Source organism: Protopterus annectens, chromosome 2.part0 (genome assembly GCF_019279795.1).
Source record: "Protopterus annectens isolate FY-2018-M chromosome 2.part0, PAN1.0, whole genome shotgun sequence".
Taxonomy (NCBI): domain Eukaryota; kingdom Metazoa; phylum Chordata; order Ceratodontiformes; family Protopteridae; genus Protopterus; species Protopterus annectens.
This window is the reverse complement of record NC_056728.1, coordinates 456,254,798-456,273,928: the sequence shown is the minus strand read 5'-3', so window position 1 is coordinate 456,273,928 and position 19,131 is coordinate 456,254,798. Positions and strand designations below refer to the sequence as shown.

The window sequence follows — 19,131 nt, the reverse complement described above, 5'->3', positions numbered from 1 at the left end:
TTATGTGGCGGATCCTGGCACTTGACAGGCAGCTGACTGCAATTTTCTCCTTGGTCAGACTGGTGAGTGGGACATCAGGGTGCCTAACTATAAAGTCACCTATGACTAAAGTGCTGGGTACGCAGTCTTGCCTTAGGGGCTGCTGTTGTGAGCTATGTGACACTGGTTGTGATTGGTGTTTGTTTGCGTTTCAGCTTTGGAGGTCCTTGTTGCTTGGGCAGGTTACTGTTAAGTTCCTCCACATATGTGGGTTTAGTGTTGCTATGTGTGAGTGTTGGTGGTGTGGGTTTAGAAGGGCTATGTGTTGCTTGAGGTGTAGTGCGGGTGTTAACCTTCTCCTCTTGACTGTCTAGCACAATCTTGGGTGGAGAGAGCTTTGCTTCCAGTTTGGCTATGTAAGTGCATCTCTCGCAGGTTGTAGTGTTGGGTGGTAGGAGGAGAGGGTTGTCTGTGTACATGAGGCAATTGCTGCATTTCCCCAGTATGCTCAGATTCATCAGGTGGAGAGGAGAAATCACTGGAAGCTGATCCTTAGACATGCCTGGTTTGGTGCTTTTTTTTGTAAAGTACAAGAGCTGTTTTCCCTTACCTTAGGAAAGTACTTTGCAATTACAGGCTGTTTAGTGCCTACAATTCATTTCTCCTTCTTAACAAGGAGAGTTGAGTGCTTTTATCAGTTTAAGACATCCTAGTGCTTTCCAGCAGGTTTTAAAGCAAGTGCTAGTCACAGGGTTGCTTAAAGGTAAGATGAAAAAAAATGGTTTATCCTAAACACTGCAGTGTGCATTAGAGGAGTTAGATGTGAAAGTAGGTAACTTAACTTTTACCTGTCTAAAAAGTTACGTTTTAGTGGAGAGTCACTATTTTTAAAACAGCAAGATAGATTGAAAGGGGGTGGTCACTTCTGTATTCTGGTACTATGGAATACAGTAGGATGGCCAATAAATTTAAATAGTTGAAGGGGAGTGATTTCACAAAATTATAATTTTGTGCTTACTCACACAAGCCAGTAAAAACAGAGAGGAAATGAGATATATGGTCAAATTAACATAAGGGGAAGGTAACTAGAAAGACAGTGGTGTTTAAGAACACTATAACAGAGTCAGAGGTGACTCACAAGAGAGAGAGCTGTGGTCTCTTTTCAAGTTTTAAAATGCAGTTAAAAGGAGAATACAAGTAAAACACAAGGTAAATAAAACGAATCACAGTATTCAAAATAGAAAAAGGCAATAAAGTAATACAACAAGTAAAAAGCAAACTAACCTTTCCCTCACAGCAAAGCCTGGGTGAGCCTTTCTAGTAAAGCTCTGAAATGTTTTATTTTACCCTTTAAATAGAAGGTTTAGTTCCTAGCTCCACCCCCTCAGTTCGTAGATGATTAACCTTAACTGACCTGTTCTACTGACCAGTACTAATTTCTGCCTGACTCACAAGAGACAGAGCTGTGGTTTCTTTTCAATTCTGTTCCCACTCAGACTGGATACTGCTGCTGAGACCCACATAATCTCGAAAAGCCATTTTGTATGGCTCCAGTAACTGTCCTAGCAAGATGTTCGGTGCACCTACTGCTTTTGGTTTTTGAGATCCCTTTTTATTCCTGCCATTTTTCCTGTAGTAGGATCTCTTCCCCTTGAGCTGATTTCCTTTGTTTTGCTCTTAGCAGAGAACTACGTTTTTGTGGATAATTCCTAATACAGATGAAGACATGGGAGTAAAACAACTGTTTTACTGATTGTATAGTCTTGACCTTTTCCTCTAGCTTTCTAAACACCTTCTTTGTAGGGTGGTACAAAAAGAAATTCCTTGGGGACTAAGAAGCTGAGCTTTACTGCAGCTTTTAAAGGGCGCCATCATCAGGCAGGCAGACATTTTCCTTATTGCTGACTCCAAAGCTGAAGTCCTACAGGCTGCATCATTAGCAGCATAACAGCCACATTTGAGTGATAATTTTGCTAACTGGAAGGCATGATACACAAATCTAGCACTGGATTTCTCAGGGCTTTGACACTTACTTCCTGTGCCTTGTCCTTCAGCTGACACAGGAGTGTGTGCCTGGCAGTTAATAGCACTAAAAGTTAGGGTGGCAGACATTCAAATTTCATTTCAAAAGCAGATTTTATTTTTCCTGTCAATGGGAAGAGAGGCATCTCAGTTCGAGTCTTAGTAGACATTTGCTGGCATCCATGGACATCATACATAGATCAGTTATATAATTTTATAAAAATATTTGCAAGAATCTGCAATACTGAAAAAATGCTCTGGTTTCTTTGGGTGAGAGGCAGGCAGAGGATTAGGAATGCACCACTAACATGGGAGGTGTTGCTAAGGGTTTTAGCTGTAGTACCTACATCTCTTTTAGCCATCTGAGAACAGTTCAGTCTTCTATTTGAAATAATGATTCATTCTGTGATATCACCAAAACAGAATGTGCTGGTGGGGGAATAGAGGATAAGATATCCTCAGCGTCTGACTCAAAATGGGAGGGTTATTTGGTTTACACAGACCACGTCATCCATCTCCGAGTTAGAGGAATTCAATTCCTTTTGGGGGGTCCTCCCTTCTCTTAAGACTAAGGTCCACTGACACCATTCTGAAGATAGCTACAAGGTTTCAACAAAGGGTGCAAAATCCTGAGCCAACTGTTCTTAACAGGATCCTGTGAGACAGAGGGATAAACACCTTCAAAGCTCATAATTATGCAAGATGGTGAATGTTCACTGTCTGGATGTTGTAAACGTGGCGGCCTTTGCGGTTCCCATATGTGGGCAGAAGCCATTTACCACAATCTTGGGACTCAAGGATGCCCTTACACACAAAGATGATACCATCTTCACCCTGAGAAGCAAAAAAAAAATGGTGTCAGAACCAGAAGCCTTAGGGGATGTGTCCTGACCAACTGTTGACTGGAGAATTTCTGTTCTAGTGGATGTACTGTCACCTGACCATGTGAAGACCTCCTGAGGAAATGTAATGCTGCACCACCATAAGAATCCAAAGGAATACAAGGTGTACACATTCACCAATATATATGAAGATTGCATCTTCCGTCAATTCAACTGGAAAACAGACTTCACCTACTTAAGAAAAGCTAACTTCAAAAAGACCACCTTCGTAACGCTTAGGTTGTCAATTCATCTTTCATTTACAGTAGATTCAACAAAAATCTTCCTGGATACATATAATACTTCTAAGTAAACACACACACACACACACACACACACACACACACACACACACACACACACACACACACACACCTGTTAAAGTACTGAAGCACTGTGCTCTGACTTTTTTAAACAGACATCGATTCAGAAAGTAATGATCTGAACATGAACCAAGCAAATGGGCATCAAGAAAATTACTTAAGCTTTTAACTTGGTAGAGCACTGTTCCAGTGGAATGTTTGTTTAACCACCCGCTAGCAGAGCTGCAGCTGCACACTGGGCAACCCCAATCGATGTTCGCCTTCAACCAAAGTTAAGAATAAAGTAAAAAAAACACCAGACTGTAGCAGAGTTGTGTTCATTTCTTGCTACAACTCCTAGCACACTTAAACACATTCAAAAACCAACCACTTATACAGCTCAGATTTCAAGTGACAACTGCACTTGCTCTCAGCTGCCTAAGTGCCACTAACTTGCAAGGAATGTTTGTCACTTTTTCCAAAATGCCTGTTGCATCCCTTAAAAGCCTGAACCTGGGCCCCACCCTAGCTATGGCTCTGCCTTTCAGCAGTACAAGTCAAATGATAGCTTTTTTTTTTTTTTTTTTTTTTTTTTTTTTTACAGCAATTCGGCAAACTGCCTACACTTACGGTTTTCCTCCAGGGATGCCTGTTAGGTTAGGAGGGATCCCAGGCACTCGCATGTGATGATGTGGATCGAAGCCAACTTGCTATATGGAAACAACCAAGATACTATATTACTGTCAGAAAATCAGAAAAATGGGAGAAAATGAAGAGACAGGTACACTCAATTGGCCAGGACAGCTTAAAATCATTGTATTTATCAACACATTACTTACTTAATGAAAAAAAATGTTATGATAGCAAAATAACCAGGCCAGACTGTTTTCCGTCAAAATCATATTATTAACAATTATTTCAATGACTTGCCATCAATTTTTCATAATAAAATGTATTGCATTTTAACAAATACCAGGAGTTGGCTTGAACATGGGTCTACTACATTTATTACCATTCATACAGTTGAATGTAGTTGCTAACAAGCTGTTAAGTCCCACAACCTGCACCAAATAGTTCATACATCTAACACTAAGCACAGCAGTGTATTTGCTTCATAATCTGGTAACAATAAACACACACAGATATAGGAACATAGAAACGCATTTAGAAACAGTAGGACCTGTCTATTCTTTCTGATTAGTAGTGAAGGATCCTTACTTTCTACAGACTTCAATGACAGCCAGGCAGCAGAAACAGTGCTGGTATACTTTAAACAGCACCTTAAAATGCACAAGCATAATGATCCACTAACTCTACAAAAAGGAATCAATTCAGCTGTAATAGCTAAAACTTAATAAAGGGTCAGATGGTTTTAACAAGACAAAACAATTCACAACTTCTCACAAAATATAAGAAAACGCTCTTATAAAAAGCTTTTTTTCCATTCATCTGTTAACAGGTAAGCCTGTTACTTCCATTTTCTTTTTTTAAGGCCGACCCAGGAGCAGTGTATGCTCTGAGAATTTCTCATAGTCTCATTCTGTAAATGGGAAACGGTGAACATTCTCCATCTCTCTCTCCCTGTATCTACTGCTCCCAGCCAGAAATGGCTACTACAGTACAGCATCTAATAAGCATTCCTGTCAGTTGACATATTTTAACATTTATGTACGTTGACAATAGCTGCTTCTGAAGCATATTTCACATGAAAAAAATACACATATTAATTATGATGTATATTTCTGTATCCTTTGTACATATCTATCTAGATAGGTGCACCAGTGCAAGTTACACAAAAAGTTGTACAAGCTTTGCTCAAAATTACTGGATCCTAGGAAGCAAGAGAATCTCTGTTTTCACTCACAATCTAGCCAAAAAAAAAATAAACGTTACAACGTATATGGCAAAGTACTTACTGCTCTCTAGAAAGTACAGTTGTATACACTTACCATAAATGTAGATGTTCGAGTGTATTCACTGTTGCAGTCATCACATTTGGGTTATCTGCCTGCAGGTAGCCCTCAGCTGGCCTGAATACCAGAGTCTTGGGATTTCTGCATCAGATGCTGTAGCTTCTTCCATGACGTCAGGTTGTCAGGGGTATAAAACATGCAGCCGACGCCATTACATCAGTTTTTCTTGCCCCAGATGTCAGGTGCCCCCAAAATAGGAAGCAATTACATGGTATGTAATACCCCCAGCAAAAAGCAAATACTAATGATATAAGATATGCCAGACAAAAAAGATAGGATAGAAATCAAGAGAAGTCAGGGGGCTGGAGGGAGGGTAACCAGGACTGCAACAGTGAATACACTCGAACAACTACATTTATGGTAAGTGTACACAACTGTACTATGTTCTTCGTGTTTCACTGTTGCAGTCATCACATTTGGGTTAATTCCCAAAGCTAAGGAAGGGTGGAGGTAGTTATGAAGCATTAGGGCTGGCAATCAGGCCCTGTAAGACTGCTGTGGCAAATCCAGCTCTGGATTTAGAAAATATAGGCAAGTGGTAGTGCTTGATGAAAGTGTGTACCGAGCTCCTGGTTGCAGCTTCCAGGATGTCCTTGGAAGGGACTCTCCTGAGAAATTCTGTAGAGATAGATGCAGCCCTAGTGGAATGAGTTATGATCCCCTGTGGGGTAGGTTTCTCATGCTGCTTGTAGCAGAAATGTATGCAGTATGCTATCCATTTAGAAATGATTTGCTTTGAAATGGCCTTGCACTCTGCCCCTGCAGCAAAGCTGATTAGCAGCTGGTCAGATTTTCTGAGAGGTTTAGTCCTGTCCAGATAGAACCTAAGCTGCCTGTGCATGTCCAGGGAATGCAGGATCCTTTCCCCTTTATTCTGAGGATTAGGAAAAAAGGCTGGTAATTTAATGGACTGTTTTAAAGCCACACTAGACACCACCTTGGGCATAAAAGATGGGTTAGTCCAGAGGGAAACCCTGTCTGCACGGAAGATAATGAAGGGTTCCACTGCCATAAGGGCCGGCAATTCAGACACTCTTCTTGCTGAAGTGATGGCTAGAAGTAAAGCTATTTTCCATAAGAGGAACTTTTAACTCTGCTGTGGTTGCAGGTTCAAAGGGCGGAAGTGTGAGCTTTTCTAATACAAAGTTAAGGTGCCAAGCTGGAGTGGGAGCTCTCCTGGGGGGGGGGGGGGGTCCTTAAATTTTTGGCTCCTCTCAGGAACAGTTTTACCAGAGGATGAGAGAAGAGGGGTGGCTCAGTATTATAATGAGCTGAGATGGCAGAGGCATGAATCTTAATTGAAGAGAGGGATAGGCCTTTGTGGAGCATTTCTGTTAAGTAATCTAGTATATGAGGTAAGCTGGGCACAGGTGTGCCCACTCCCCAAGACTGGCTCTAGGAACAGTATCTTTTCCATTTTTCCGAATAGGATTTTCTAGTACTAGGCCTCCTTGCCTCAAGAATAACATTCAGCACCTGCTTACTGATGGTTGCTGGTGTTGAATTCAGGGGATTAGCCAGGCTGCAAGGTTCAGGGTCTGTAGCTGAGGGTGCAGAATCTGGCCCGCCTGCTGGGACAGCAGGGAAGGAGTCTGAGGCAGGTGCCATGGTTGTAGCACTGTCATACTGCGCAAAAGAGGGTACTAGTGCTGGTGTTGCCAGTCTGGAGCAATCAGAATTGTCCTTGGCTTGTCCTGTTGGATTTTTAGTAGAACCATTGAGAGGAGTGGCAGAGGGGGAAAGGCATAGACTGACAGGCTTTCCCAAGTGAAGTACAGGGCATCCACTTTCCAAGCTTGACTGTGGGGAGTTCTGGTGCAATACTTGTTCAATTGATAGTTCTGAGGGGAAGCAGAAAGGTCCACCTCTGGTGTCCCCCACCTGTTCCTCAAAAGCTTGAATATTTTAGGTTCCAGTTTCCACTCGTGCAGGTCCATGAGATTTCTGCTTAAGTCGTCTGCCAGTGAATTTAGTTTGCCTGGGAGGAATTGAGCTTGTACGTGCACTTGGTTGCTCAAGGCTGTGTTCCACAGAGCCATGGCTAGTCTGCAGAGTGGGCAGGAATGAGTTTTCCCCCTGCTTATGTACCACATAACTGTGGTGTTGTTTGTCTTTACCAATAGTTGTCCTGGAAGAATAAGGCCCTTGAAGGCTGTCAGAGCATTCTGTACAGCTAACATTTCTTTTTGATTGATATGCAGGTGCATTTGCTTTGGGTTCCATTTGACTTGAATGCACTGCCCTGCCATGTGAGCCTCCCCATGCATAGTCTGATGTGTATGTTGTTAAGGTTTGGGTGGCAGGGGATAAAGTGAAAGGGAGTCCTTTGTTGTGGTTGCAGGCCTCTGTCCACCGAAGGAACTCTGTCCTTAGGCAAGGAATGATAGGAATCATTGTTTCCAGGTCCTGAGAATGTTGACACCAGAGACTTTTTAGGTACCATTGAAGTTTCCTCATATGCAGTCATGCATATGGAATTAGTAGAATGCAAGAGGCCATGAACCCTAGGGCTTGCAGTATTTTTCTTGCAGATAGCCGGGTTTTGGTGGCCAGTAGACTGAAATAGTTTAGCAAATACATTTGTTTCTCTGGAGTGAGGAATGCTATCTGGGAAGTTGTGTTCAAGCTTGCTCCCAGGAATACAATCTGTTGGCTGGGTACCAGTTGCGATTTCTTTTTGTTGATGGTGTACCCCAGTGAAATGAGAAGTCTCTTTACAAATGCCAGGTGCTGAAGTAGTAATTCCTGACTGTCCGCCTGAATCCGGCAGTCGTCCAAGTATGGGTAAATCTGAATTCCTCTCTGCCTGCAATATGCAATGGCTGGAGCTAGGCACTTTGTGAATACCCTGGGCGCAGTAGATAAGCCAAAGGGAAGTGCAGAGAACTGATAGTGCATAGAGCCTGCTCTGAAGCGTAGGTATTTCCTGCAAGATTCCCTTATGGGGGTGTGCAGACAAGCTTCTTTTAAATCTAGGGTTGCTAGCCAGGAGTCCTTGGCTAGCATAGGAAGTAGCTGTTGGAGAGTTAGCATTTTGAATTTTGGAACCACCAAAAAGGTGTTGAGAATAGACAGATCCAGGATAGGACGCCAAGATTTTTCTTTTCTGAGACCAGAAACAGTCTGGAGTAAAAACCTTGTCCCCTTTGATCTGCTGGGACAGGCTGAATAGCCTTGATACTGAAAAGAGAAAGTACTTGCTTTTGGTCTTCTGCCCACCGGTTTGGGGGGAGGTCTGGCCATCTGCTTATGGATGGGAGTGAGTGGAAAGTACAGTTTTGTACCTACCATAAATGTAGATGTCCGAGAGGTATGCATCTGCAGTCCTAACATATGGGTTGTCCTGCCTCAGGCAGCACTTCGGTCGGCCGGATTCCAAAGTCTGGGTCTGGCCTCGGCTGATGTCGCACTTCACCCGACATCATAGCTGCTGTTTATTGGGTATAAAGGCATCAGCCGACGCCATTTTCCTCAGTGTTTCTTGCCCCAGATGCCAGGTGCCCTCTAGTAAGGCTAAGTTTGGATAAATGCAAATAATTCCAAACAGTAGAGAGCAAACAATATAAAAAATATATATATACATATATACAACAAATACACCATAACAGATTCCCCCAGCTAGCTGAAAGATGGGTAAATACCCTAGGAGTACCACAGAGGGGAAGGAGGGTGGGTAATCCTGACTGCAGATGCATACCTCTCGGACATCTACATTTATGGTAGGTACAAAACTGTACTATGTCCTTCAAGGATGCATCTGCAGTCCTAACATATGGGTAGAATACCATAGCCAAACTGGGGAGGAGGCACTAAGATAAAGATGGTGTAGTTAAGATCCCTTGTAAAACAGCAGTTGCAAAGCCTGCTCGGGATCTAGAGTATAAAGGAAGATTGTAATGCTTGGCAAATGTATGCACGGAGCTCCAGGTAGCAGCTTCTAAAATGTCTTTGGTAGCCACTCGTAGGAAAGCTGTAGTGGTGGCTGTAGCTCTTGTGGAATGAGGTCTGATATTATCAGGAGTTGTCTTTCCATGAAAAGAGTAACAAAAACGAATGCAATTTCCTATCCATTTTGAGATTGTCTGTTTTGAAATTGCTTTTCCTTGCATTCCTGTTGCATATGCTACCAAAAGCTGGTCAGTTTTTCTGCTGGTCTTAGTTCTGTCCAGATAGTAGCGTAATTGTCTGTGCACATCCAAGGTATGTAGCAGTCTTTCCCCCCCTGTTCTGTGGGTTGGGGAAGAATGTAGGTAAATGAATCGCTTGGTTCAATGATACTCTGGAGACCACTTTTGGCATAAAGGTAGGGTTGGTTCTCAGTGAGACTCTGTCCTGATGGAAGATAAGGAAGGGTTGTACTGCCATTAATGCCTGTAGCTCAGAAACCCTTCTTGCTGAAGTGATTGCTAGTAGGAAAGCAGTTTTCCAAGACAAGAATTGTAATTCTGCTGTTGCTGCTGGTTCAAAAGGGGGAAGAGTTAACTTTTCCAGCACAAAGTTGAGGTCCCATGTAGGTAAAGGCGGTTTCCTTGGAGGCTTTACATTTTTGATTCCTGTCAAGAACTGCCTGAGTAGAGGATGAGAGAAGACAGGAGGATCCAAGTTGTATTCTGCTGAAATTGCTGATGCATGAATCTTAATGGAGGAGTAAGACAGGCCATTATGGAACAGCTCTGCTAAATATTCCAGGATGTGTGCTATGTTTGCCAATGAGACATTTTCTCCCTTTGCTGCACTCCAAATGAGGTATCTTTTCCACTTGGCTGAATAAGTCTTCCTTGTGGAGGGTCTGCGTGCCTCCAGGATAATGTTCTTAACCCTCTGAGATAAATCTGGGTTATTTTGTGTTATGCAATATTCCAAGCAGCTAGCTGCAGTGTTTTCAAGTTTGGATGTAGGATCTTGTAGTTGTCCTGTGTTAGTAGTAAGGGACATAGAGGTAGATGCCATGCGTGTGTCCGAGACATGCTTCTCAGTAGTGGGTACCAATGTTGTCTCGGCCAGTCTGGAGCTATCAGGATTACCCTTGGTTGATCCTCTTTGATCTTCAGTAGAACTTTGTACATCAAGGGAAGAGGTGGAAATGCATAAGCTGTCAGGTTTTTCCAGCTGAAGGAAAGTGAGTCCACCCTCCAAGCAAGTGGGTGGTATGCTCTTGTGCAGAATTTCTTCAATTGGTGATTGTGTGGGGAGGCAAACAGGTCTATCTGTGGTAGTCCCCATTTCTTTGTTATGGCTTTGAAAATATCTGGATGCAGCATCCATTCGTGAGCATGCGTGGTAGTTCTGCTTAAGGTGTCTGCTAGAGAATTTTCTTTTCCTGGTACAAATCTGGCCTGAAGTAGAATGTTGAGGTTCAGGGCCACATTCCACAGGTCCATTGCCATCCGGCATAGAGGATATGAATGCGTACCTCCCTGTTTGTTGATGTACCACATGACTGTGGTATTGTCCGTCCTTATGAGCAGATGACCCTGTTGAAGGAGTGGTCTGAATGCCTGGATCGCATATTTCACTGCCAGCATCTCCTTTAGATTTATGTGTAGATTCAGCTGGTCTTGGGTCCATAGGCCTTGTATACACTTGTCCACCATGTGAGCCTCCCATCCTAGGTCTGAGGCATCCGTGGTGATGGTCTGGCTTGGCTGTGGTTTGTGGAAAGGCAAGCCTGTGTTCAACTGACAGGCCTGAGCCCACCACAGGAATTCTTGCTTCAGGCATGGAATTATTGGAATGTGGTCTTCTAGACTGTGCTGGTGTTGAGACCATACATTCCTTAGGTACCATTGTAACTTTCTCATATGTAGTCTGGCATGCGGAATCAATATTATGCAGGATGCCATGTAACCCAGGGCTTGCAGGACTTTCCTTGCAGTAAGCTGAGTTTGTTTTGTTAATGACATGAAATAGCCTGGTAGTTGCTTTTGTTTTTCTTCTGTGAGAAAGGCCATCTGAGTTGATGTGTCCAGTTCTGCCCCCAAGAATGTTATCCTTTGGGATGGTACTAGTCTTGACTTCTGCATGTTGACTGTGTATCCCAAGGCTTGCAACAGTTGTATGACATTTTCCAAATCTTTTGTTAATTTTGCCTTGTTGTCCGCTTGTAGTAGGCAGTCGTCCAGGTATGGGTAAATTTGAATTCCCTGAAGTCTGCAATGAGCAATTACTGATGCCAGGCATTTCGTGAATACTCTAGGCGCAGTAGATAAGCCAAAGGGCAATGCTGAGAATTGATAATGCTCTGATCCTGCAAGAAATCTGAGGTGTCTTCTGCAATCTGGTCGTATAGGGACGTGCAGGTATGCCTCCTTGAGATCTAGAGTCACCAGCCAAGACTCCTTGCCCAGCATGGGAAGAAGCTGCTGGAGGGTCAGCATTTTGAATTTTGGAACAATGAGGTATGTGTTCAGTGCGGACAAGTCGAGAATAGGTCTCCATTGATTTTCTTTTCTTGGTACTAGGAAAAGCCTGGAGTAAAATCCTTGGCCTTGTTCCATAGGTGGCATCTTTTCTATAGCTCTCATCCTTAGTAAGTTGTTGATTTGTCTTAGAGCGTCTGTTTTTTGGTTTGGTGCTAGGTTTGGCATTCCCCTCTTCTTTGGTAGAGTGTGGAAGTGAAACCTGTAGCCCTTGTCTATTGTTTGTAAAATCCATTTGTCTCCTGTAATGTAATGCCAGTTGTCTGAAAATAAAGCAAGCTTTCCGCCGAAGGGAGCTTCCAGTTGTTCCCTGGTAGGCGGTATCACAGCCAATTCATTGTGTCTGTCCTGTGGAGGTGGTTTTAGTTGAATCTGTGGCAGTACTTCTCTGATTGGTAGGTTGCCACTGACGTCCCCTGTAGGCACCCCTAGATTGATTTCTGCCTCTTGGGCGTCTATTTCTGCCTCTCTGTGCTCTGGAGTTGTCTGGAAAGGACCAATTTTTCGAAGGCCAATTTCTGCTAAACCTCGGAGGTTGGACCTGTAAGAAATCCTTGACTGTTTGGACAGATTTTGCTTTTTCTTCCACCTTCTTTAGAACCTCCTGTGCAGGGGAGCCAAATAAACTTGGTTTCTCCATGGGAGCATCTAGGAGTTTTGATTTAACATGGTCTGGTAAAGATTGTTCTTTTAACCATGCATGTCTTCGAATCACTGTTCCAGTCATAGCTGATCTAAAGGAAGCCTCCAGTGCATCATAGCCACATTTTAAGAAATGGTTACTGACTTGCTGAGAGTTATGTACCAAATCCTGAAGAGACTTGTGGTCTATAGGTTCAGGAGAGGACAGTTTTTTATTTAGCTGGTCTAACAAAAATTCCTGATACTGAATCATGTGAAATTGACAGTTTAAGGCCCTAGCCGAAAGAGCAGCAGAAGTATAAACCTTTTTACCCCATCTCTCTAATGCTCTAGATTCCCTATCAGAGGGGAGAGGGTTTTTGGCAGAAGCAGCTGCCACACCCTTCGGGCCCTGTGAAATGGTTTTGGGGTCTGTAACAGGAGCCTTATACAAATGGTAGTGCGTGTCCGGAACCCTGTAATATCTGTCAGGCTTGGCAGGGGTCGGAGGAAGAGAATCAGGAGCAGTACAGGCATCATTAAATGCATCATCAACTACTGTTAGTACTGGAGGAATGGCTAAAGGCCTATGCTGTGGTAAGTGTAAAAAAGTCCTTAGCCTTTTCCTTGAATCTGAAAAATCCTGGCCCTGCCATTGGAAATGCTCCCTCATAGCATGTAAGGTTTCCCCAAAAGAAAATTCTTCAGGAGGAGAAGCAGAAGGAATGGAGTCTTCTGCATCAGAATCCTCATAAGGAGAATATGGGCCTTCCTGAGGGTCTGTAATGTCCGAATCCTCCGAGGAATAGTCTGTGGAGACAGGTTCCGGGGGTTCAGTCCTAGGCCTCTTATCTGAAGGGGGCTGAGAGGCCCTGTCTGGGTGAGGTTGGGATCCCCTGATCAAAGAAATGAGATCCTCAGCCAGGCTGAGTATTTGTGAACTAGAGGTAGGCCTATGTGGGGGAGTTTTAGCAGGCAAGACCTTAGAAGATTTAGCTGCTTTAGCCCTGGCAAAAGCCTTGATAGATATAGAAGCAGGGGGTCTAGCAGCCCCATGTGCAGGGTTAGATATTTCTAAAGGAATAGTATCTGACAAATCCTGGGTGCCTGCTTCTGTAGCAGTAATTTCAGTAGCAGATTCGACCATGCTCTGTGAGGCCTCGGCTATAGGAGGCATGCTTTCGGCCGAAGGAAGAACCGAGGACTCTGTTTCAACCGAAACCGAGACACTCGCGGTTGGCCTAACTGCGGTTTCAGCTGAAACAGCAGACCGCGAGTGTCGGTCCTTTTCCTTGCGCTTTTTAGCTATTTGTGTAGCGGGAGTCTCCGACGGCATTTTGTAAGCAAAAGCGGGACCAAGAAACTCCTCTGCAAACTCTGACCGACGTCTAAGTGTCCGTCGGTTGAAGGAAGCACAGGCTAGACAAGCTGATACGTCGTGGTCTGGGCCTAAGCAAGGAAGGCAGTAAGAGTGGAAATCCTTATGAGGTATTTGTTTCCCACAAGTTAAACAATTATTTACTTTTTCTGACATCGGCTGAGGCAAGAAAGAGTCCCCAACGGGGTACTTAGTCAGCCGAAGTCTTCGGTAGTAGAAATCTCTGGATCTGACCGACCGGCACTTGCGAACAGCTTCTGCTTCGGGCACCACGCGGCAAGAAAGACTGGGGAAAATGGTGTCGGCTGATGCCTTTATACCCAATAAACAGCAGCTATGACGTCAGGTGAAGTGCGACATCAGCCGAGGCCAGACCCAGACTTTGGAATCCGGCCGACCGAAGGGCTGCCTGAGACAGGACAACCCATATGTTAGGACTGCAGATGCATCCTTGAAGGACATCTGGAATCTGTATCCCTGGGAAACAATGTTTAAGACCCATTTGTCTTGGGTAATGTATTGCCAGTTTTTGGCATACAGTGCAAGTTTCCCTCCTAAAGGTGCAAGTACTTGGGCAAGGCTTGGAAGAGTTAAGGATAAGTCATTGTGCAATCTTACCATAGGATGGAGGCTTACTACTCCGTTTTGGACATGGGAGCACTCCATTGCTTAGATCTGTGCATGACCCGAGACTGAAGTCTTGGTGGTCTGCTGCCCCTGGATTTGGACTGAGAAGGTCTGGAAGGGACTGGAAAAGACCAGATTTTTGAAGGCCAATGCCTACAAATCTAGGTGGCTGTACTTGTAAGAAATCTTTAACAGTTTTCATATTTAGCTTTTTCCTCCATTCTTTTGAGGACTTCTTCTGCTTTATTACCAAATATATGCTCTTGATTTAATGGTGCATCCAGTAATTTTGCTTTGACATGATCTGGCAAGTTTTGTTCCTTAAGCCAAACATGTCTTCTAAGAACAGACCCAGTGACAGCAGCCCTGCAAGATGCTTCTAAAGCATCAAACCCACATTGCAAAGAATGTTTACAAACTTGGTTAGCAGACTGCATTAACTCTTGTAAATCTTTGTGTTCTGCACAATCAGGAATCAACAACATTTTTTGTTTAATTAGCTCCAAAATATGCTGCTGATACTTACTTTAATATATGAAACTGGCAATTTAAAGCCCTAATGGCAAGCATAGCAGAGGTGTATACCTTTTTTCCCCATATGCCTAATGCCCTGGAATCCCGGTGCGAAGGGGTAGGATTTTTGGCAGTTGTAACCTTAATGCCTTTAGGTCCCCTGGGAAATGGTCTCTGGGTCCGCAGGCAGAAGGATTTCTAAAAAGGAATTTGTGGGAGTCAGGCACTCTATAGTACCTGTCAGTTTTCCTGGGAGCTGGAGACAAGGTATCAAGGGTAAGGGCTGGATTCCAGGAAGACATCATCTACAATTTCCAGAACAGGAGGGATAGCTAGAGGCCTGTGCTGAGGCAAGCGTAAAAATTCCCTGAGTCTCTTTTTGGACTGGGAGTAGTCATGGCTCTCACAGCGGAAATGTTCTCTAAGGATGTGCAGGGTTTCACCAAAGGAAAAATCTTCTGGAGGGGAAGCAGAGGGAATGGAATCCTCTGCATCCGAATCCTCATAGGTAGATAAGGGTATATACTGGAAATCAGAAGGATCAGAGTAATCAGAATCCTGATCAGAAGAATCAGAAGAAAAATCAGTTCTGGGTCTTTTTGAGGGGGGAAGGCTGACTTCCTCTAATTAAAGTAATGAGGTCCTCAGCCATTCTAATTATTTGTTTTTGTGGCATGTGGGCCTTAGAATGCACTTTGGTCATCGGTTTCCTAGGTGCAGTGCGAACTTTAGGCCTGAGAAATTCGGTATTTTTGGTTTGACAGGAAGTCGTTGGTTTAATATGAAAATCGGAAGATCTGAAAACACCCTCAGAAGCCGGTGCAGCTCCGGACCCATCCAAGGTAGAGACACACGCAGGTTCCACAGTTGAAGAAGCATCTCGCGGCATACCAGACTCTGAATGGGTCTCAGTAGAGGCCTGCGAATCTGTAGAAGTGGGTATCAGGGGCTGTGAAAGCCCCTCACTGAGTACTGGTAGACTGGTGACTAGCTTAAGGGTAGTGTCGTCGGCAGTCTTGGACCTACTCGGTCTGTCTCTGTCTTCATCCTTTCATTTTTTTGGAAGATGGGTAATCGGATGGCTTACCAAAGTCATTTCGGAGTACGGAGATCAATAGCAAAAGAATTTAGCTACATAAATAGCCCGACGACGAATAGTTCGGACATTGAACAAGGCACAAAACCGACAGCGAGGGACGCCGTGGTCTGGGCCTAAACAGGTGACGCAGTACGAATGAAAATCTCTGAGGTATTTGCTTTCGACAGGCAAGATAATTATTAATTTTTTTCTGACATCGGTTAGAGCAAGAAAAAAAGGGTCCCCAACAGGGTACTTATCTTTTAGAAGACTTCAGGCCTGACACTCGAAAAATGAAAATTTCAGGAGTCGGCCGACTGGCACTTGCGAACTGCTTCTGCTTCGGGCACCACACGACAAGAAAGAATGACGTAATGGCATCGGCTGCATGTTTTATACCCCTGACGACTTGACATCATGGAAGAAGCGACAGCATCCAATGCAGAAATCCCAAGACTCTGGAATTCAGGCAGGCTGAGGGCTACCTGCAGGCAGATAACCCAAATGTGATGACCGCAACAGTGAAACACGAAGAACATCTGTAACCTCTTCTTACAGTTAATTTCTCAGAATTTCTTTTAGGGGTTGCTCTAACTGAAAGTTCAAGTCTTCTTGCTCTCTTTTTAAGTAGTAAGGGGAAAAAAATGAAAGGACAGCTACACAAACAATAAGCATTGTGTCAGGTATTTGAGAGCATACCTTTTTAGAACTCATCTGCATTACCTAGGGGAATTTGTCAAAAGATGACTAAAAAATATCAGAACTGTACTTCCCCATTTACCTGGAACTGGCTGCAGAAGCATTTTCTCCTGGGGCCTCAGAATTGTATTCTTTACTACATTTACCAAACTCCTTCACTGTGGGTTTGGGAATGGATTAATCACTTTACTACTGCTTATTTTAAAGAAAGCTCTCTCCACATTACTGCTTATTTTAAAGAAAGCTCTCTCCACATTACTGCTGCCGACTGTTTTTTTGTTATTTTATGTTCAGATATCTTAAGGACTAGATCTCCAAAATGAATCAACACTCACTCAATTCACAAATTACTAACTAAATCCAGTTTAGAGGTTCAGGGTAACTGGAACCTATCCAGCACTTGAATGCAATGTAAAGAAACAAATCCTAGCTTCAGCACCAAAAGAAAACCCACACAGACACAGCAATGACAAGAAAACTGCATAGAGAAGGCAAGCCGACAGAAAACTGAGAGAGAATCCAAGCCCTGTGAGGAAGTGATGCTAACCTCTGTCTCATCATGCCACTCTGGAATAACATATCCCTATGACATTTTCGGGAAGTAATACTGTTATAATAATCTACAAACTTTCACTGCATTGCACCCCTAGTGCCAAAGGGAAAGCTGCTTACTGAACCTTAAAGATGAAATAATGTGTCATTTTGTGCGTATGTAAGCAAAATGAAAATCTCACCTTTACACAGAAATTAATACCGTTTTTAACCCTGACATCAAAACACAATACTATTTAGCTACAGTTTGATAACTTCTCTGAGATATTTTGAAAAGATCCAATAGCTGCACTTTTATTTTAAACTGAATATTTTGCAAATGTTGCAAATCTGTCAATTCATAATGGCTATTCTAACCCAAACTTGACTATATCAACAATGGCAATATCTGCACATGGATTCCTAACTTTCATAACATTTTCAGGACGAGACTCCTGGATATTTACAGCATACTACATAACCTAAAAGAACTAAAGGAAAAGGTGACAGCATCTCAAATGTGCATCTGTCTATGCTTGTAAAATCTGCATTTTTGCAGTAACTTTTAAAATAACCGCTGCTACACTTCCTTTTTGATAAATATTTATTTGTTTACTTCTGATGTCACAAGAAAAAACTAATGAGATGCATCTTTTCTGAAAAAAATATTTCAGTTATGACATAAAGATAGTCTAATGATACAATTTTGACATATACGAAAGATGTCTGTGAACAAATGATGAAAATGGACCCCACCTAATGGCTGTTTACATCCATTGGGGGTACCTTCTGATAACAAAGTTACTCTAGTACATTTACTCTAATACATTTTGCATAAAATATGTTATGACAGTTAAAGAATGTAATCAAATGATGAATTCAAATATAAATACCTCTATATAATTTACACAGCCATATCTTTAAGTAATCTCTCTTTAACCTAAGTAGTGAAGCATAAATCCAGTGACAAAAACATTGTCTCTGCTGGGGAAATACAAGATTATTATGTCTGATACAATGACAATTCAATAAAGACATATTCTGGACATATACTAGTAGCATTGCTCACTCTGAAGAGATTTCCTATAACCAGTCTCTAAATGATACAAAATATAATGCATCAAGCGATACTGCCACTGTAAAATGCCTGTAAAAAGCAACATTTAAGAGGCATATCCTTTTAAGTTTACTTAAGAACTTGCTAGACAGTTCTTAAAACTTTCAGGGAACTAAACTACGGAAAAATGCACATCTCAGGTAGCCATTTCACCATGAAGTACTTAAATACAGCTCAGTGCTGAGGATGGCATTGCAAGATTGCCGTAGTCAGTACAGGGAGCTTTGGTAACATCTTTACAATAAGAGAAGTTCTGCATTTTGTAGAAAAAAATATGATGTTTACTTCTGATAGAACTCAGTGCAGTTATGCGCTTGGGATGTCAAACTGAAAATTCATACAGCCACCAGTAACATAACCAAATGTAATGGAAACTGAAGCCTGCCAATATCTAGTGGCCACGCAGGCCAGTCAGTGGTGTCAGTCAGTACTGGACCGTATCTGTGAACTGTAAGAAATTTTCAACTAAATTCCTTTATGCAAGAAATCAGTGCATTCAGTTATAAACTACACTTAATCACACTTTTAGGTATAAAGGTAGCAGAACCAGGTAACTCCTCAATTTATATGAATTCACAGTTCCCTGTAATGTTTTCTGGCTTTGTATGAAAATGTCAAAATGCATGAAAGCATCACTTTAGAGAAAATAGACTGTGGGCACAGTTCTCTGTTACAATAATACAATATGTTTGCAATTTTGTGTATTTTCTTTGTGACAAAACAGGAAATATAAATTTTTGTTCAGAAAGGAATCTAGACATCTGTGGTAGGCATAATAATGTACTACGTCAAAGCAAAAAAGGAGCTTACTCCACTTTATCTATGGAACGCCAAAAACATTAGTTTCAATTTTTTGTGCTTACAGTGTCCCAGTAGACTGTATCCCTTTCCAACTAGTTTCAAATCTTTTTAATGTGAGGGATGTCACAATCTATACGCAAAAGAATGATGTGATGATTTGCTTCATGGAGATATTCCTCCAGTCCCCAAA

The 19,131-nt window shown here is 42.6% G+C and overlaps 1 protein-coding gene across 8 annotated transcripts in view; it reads right to left on the bottom strand.

Moving 5' to 3' along the window:
• Window positions 1-19,131, bottom strand: part of TLE4 (TLE family member 4, transcriptional corepressor) — a 617,928-nt gene that overhangs the window by 131,780 nt on the left and 467,017 nt on the right. For all 8 annotated transcript variants that reach the window (XM_044060884.1, XM_044060882.1, XM_044060883.1 and 5 more), the window contains one exon: window positions 3,815-3,894. In XM_044060884.1, coding sequence (XP_043916819.1) covers window positions 3,815-3,894 — 80 coding nt within the window. The remainder of the gene's footprint in view (window positions 1-3,814; window positions 3,895-19,131) is intronic.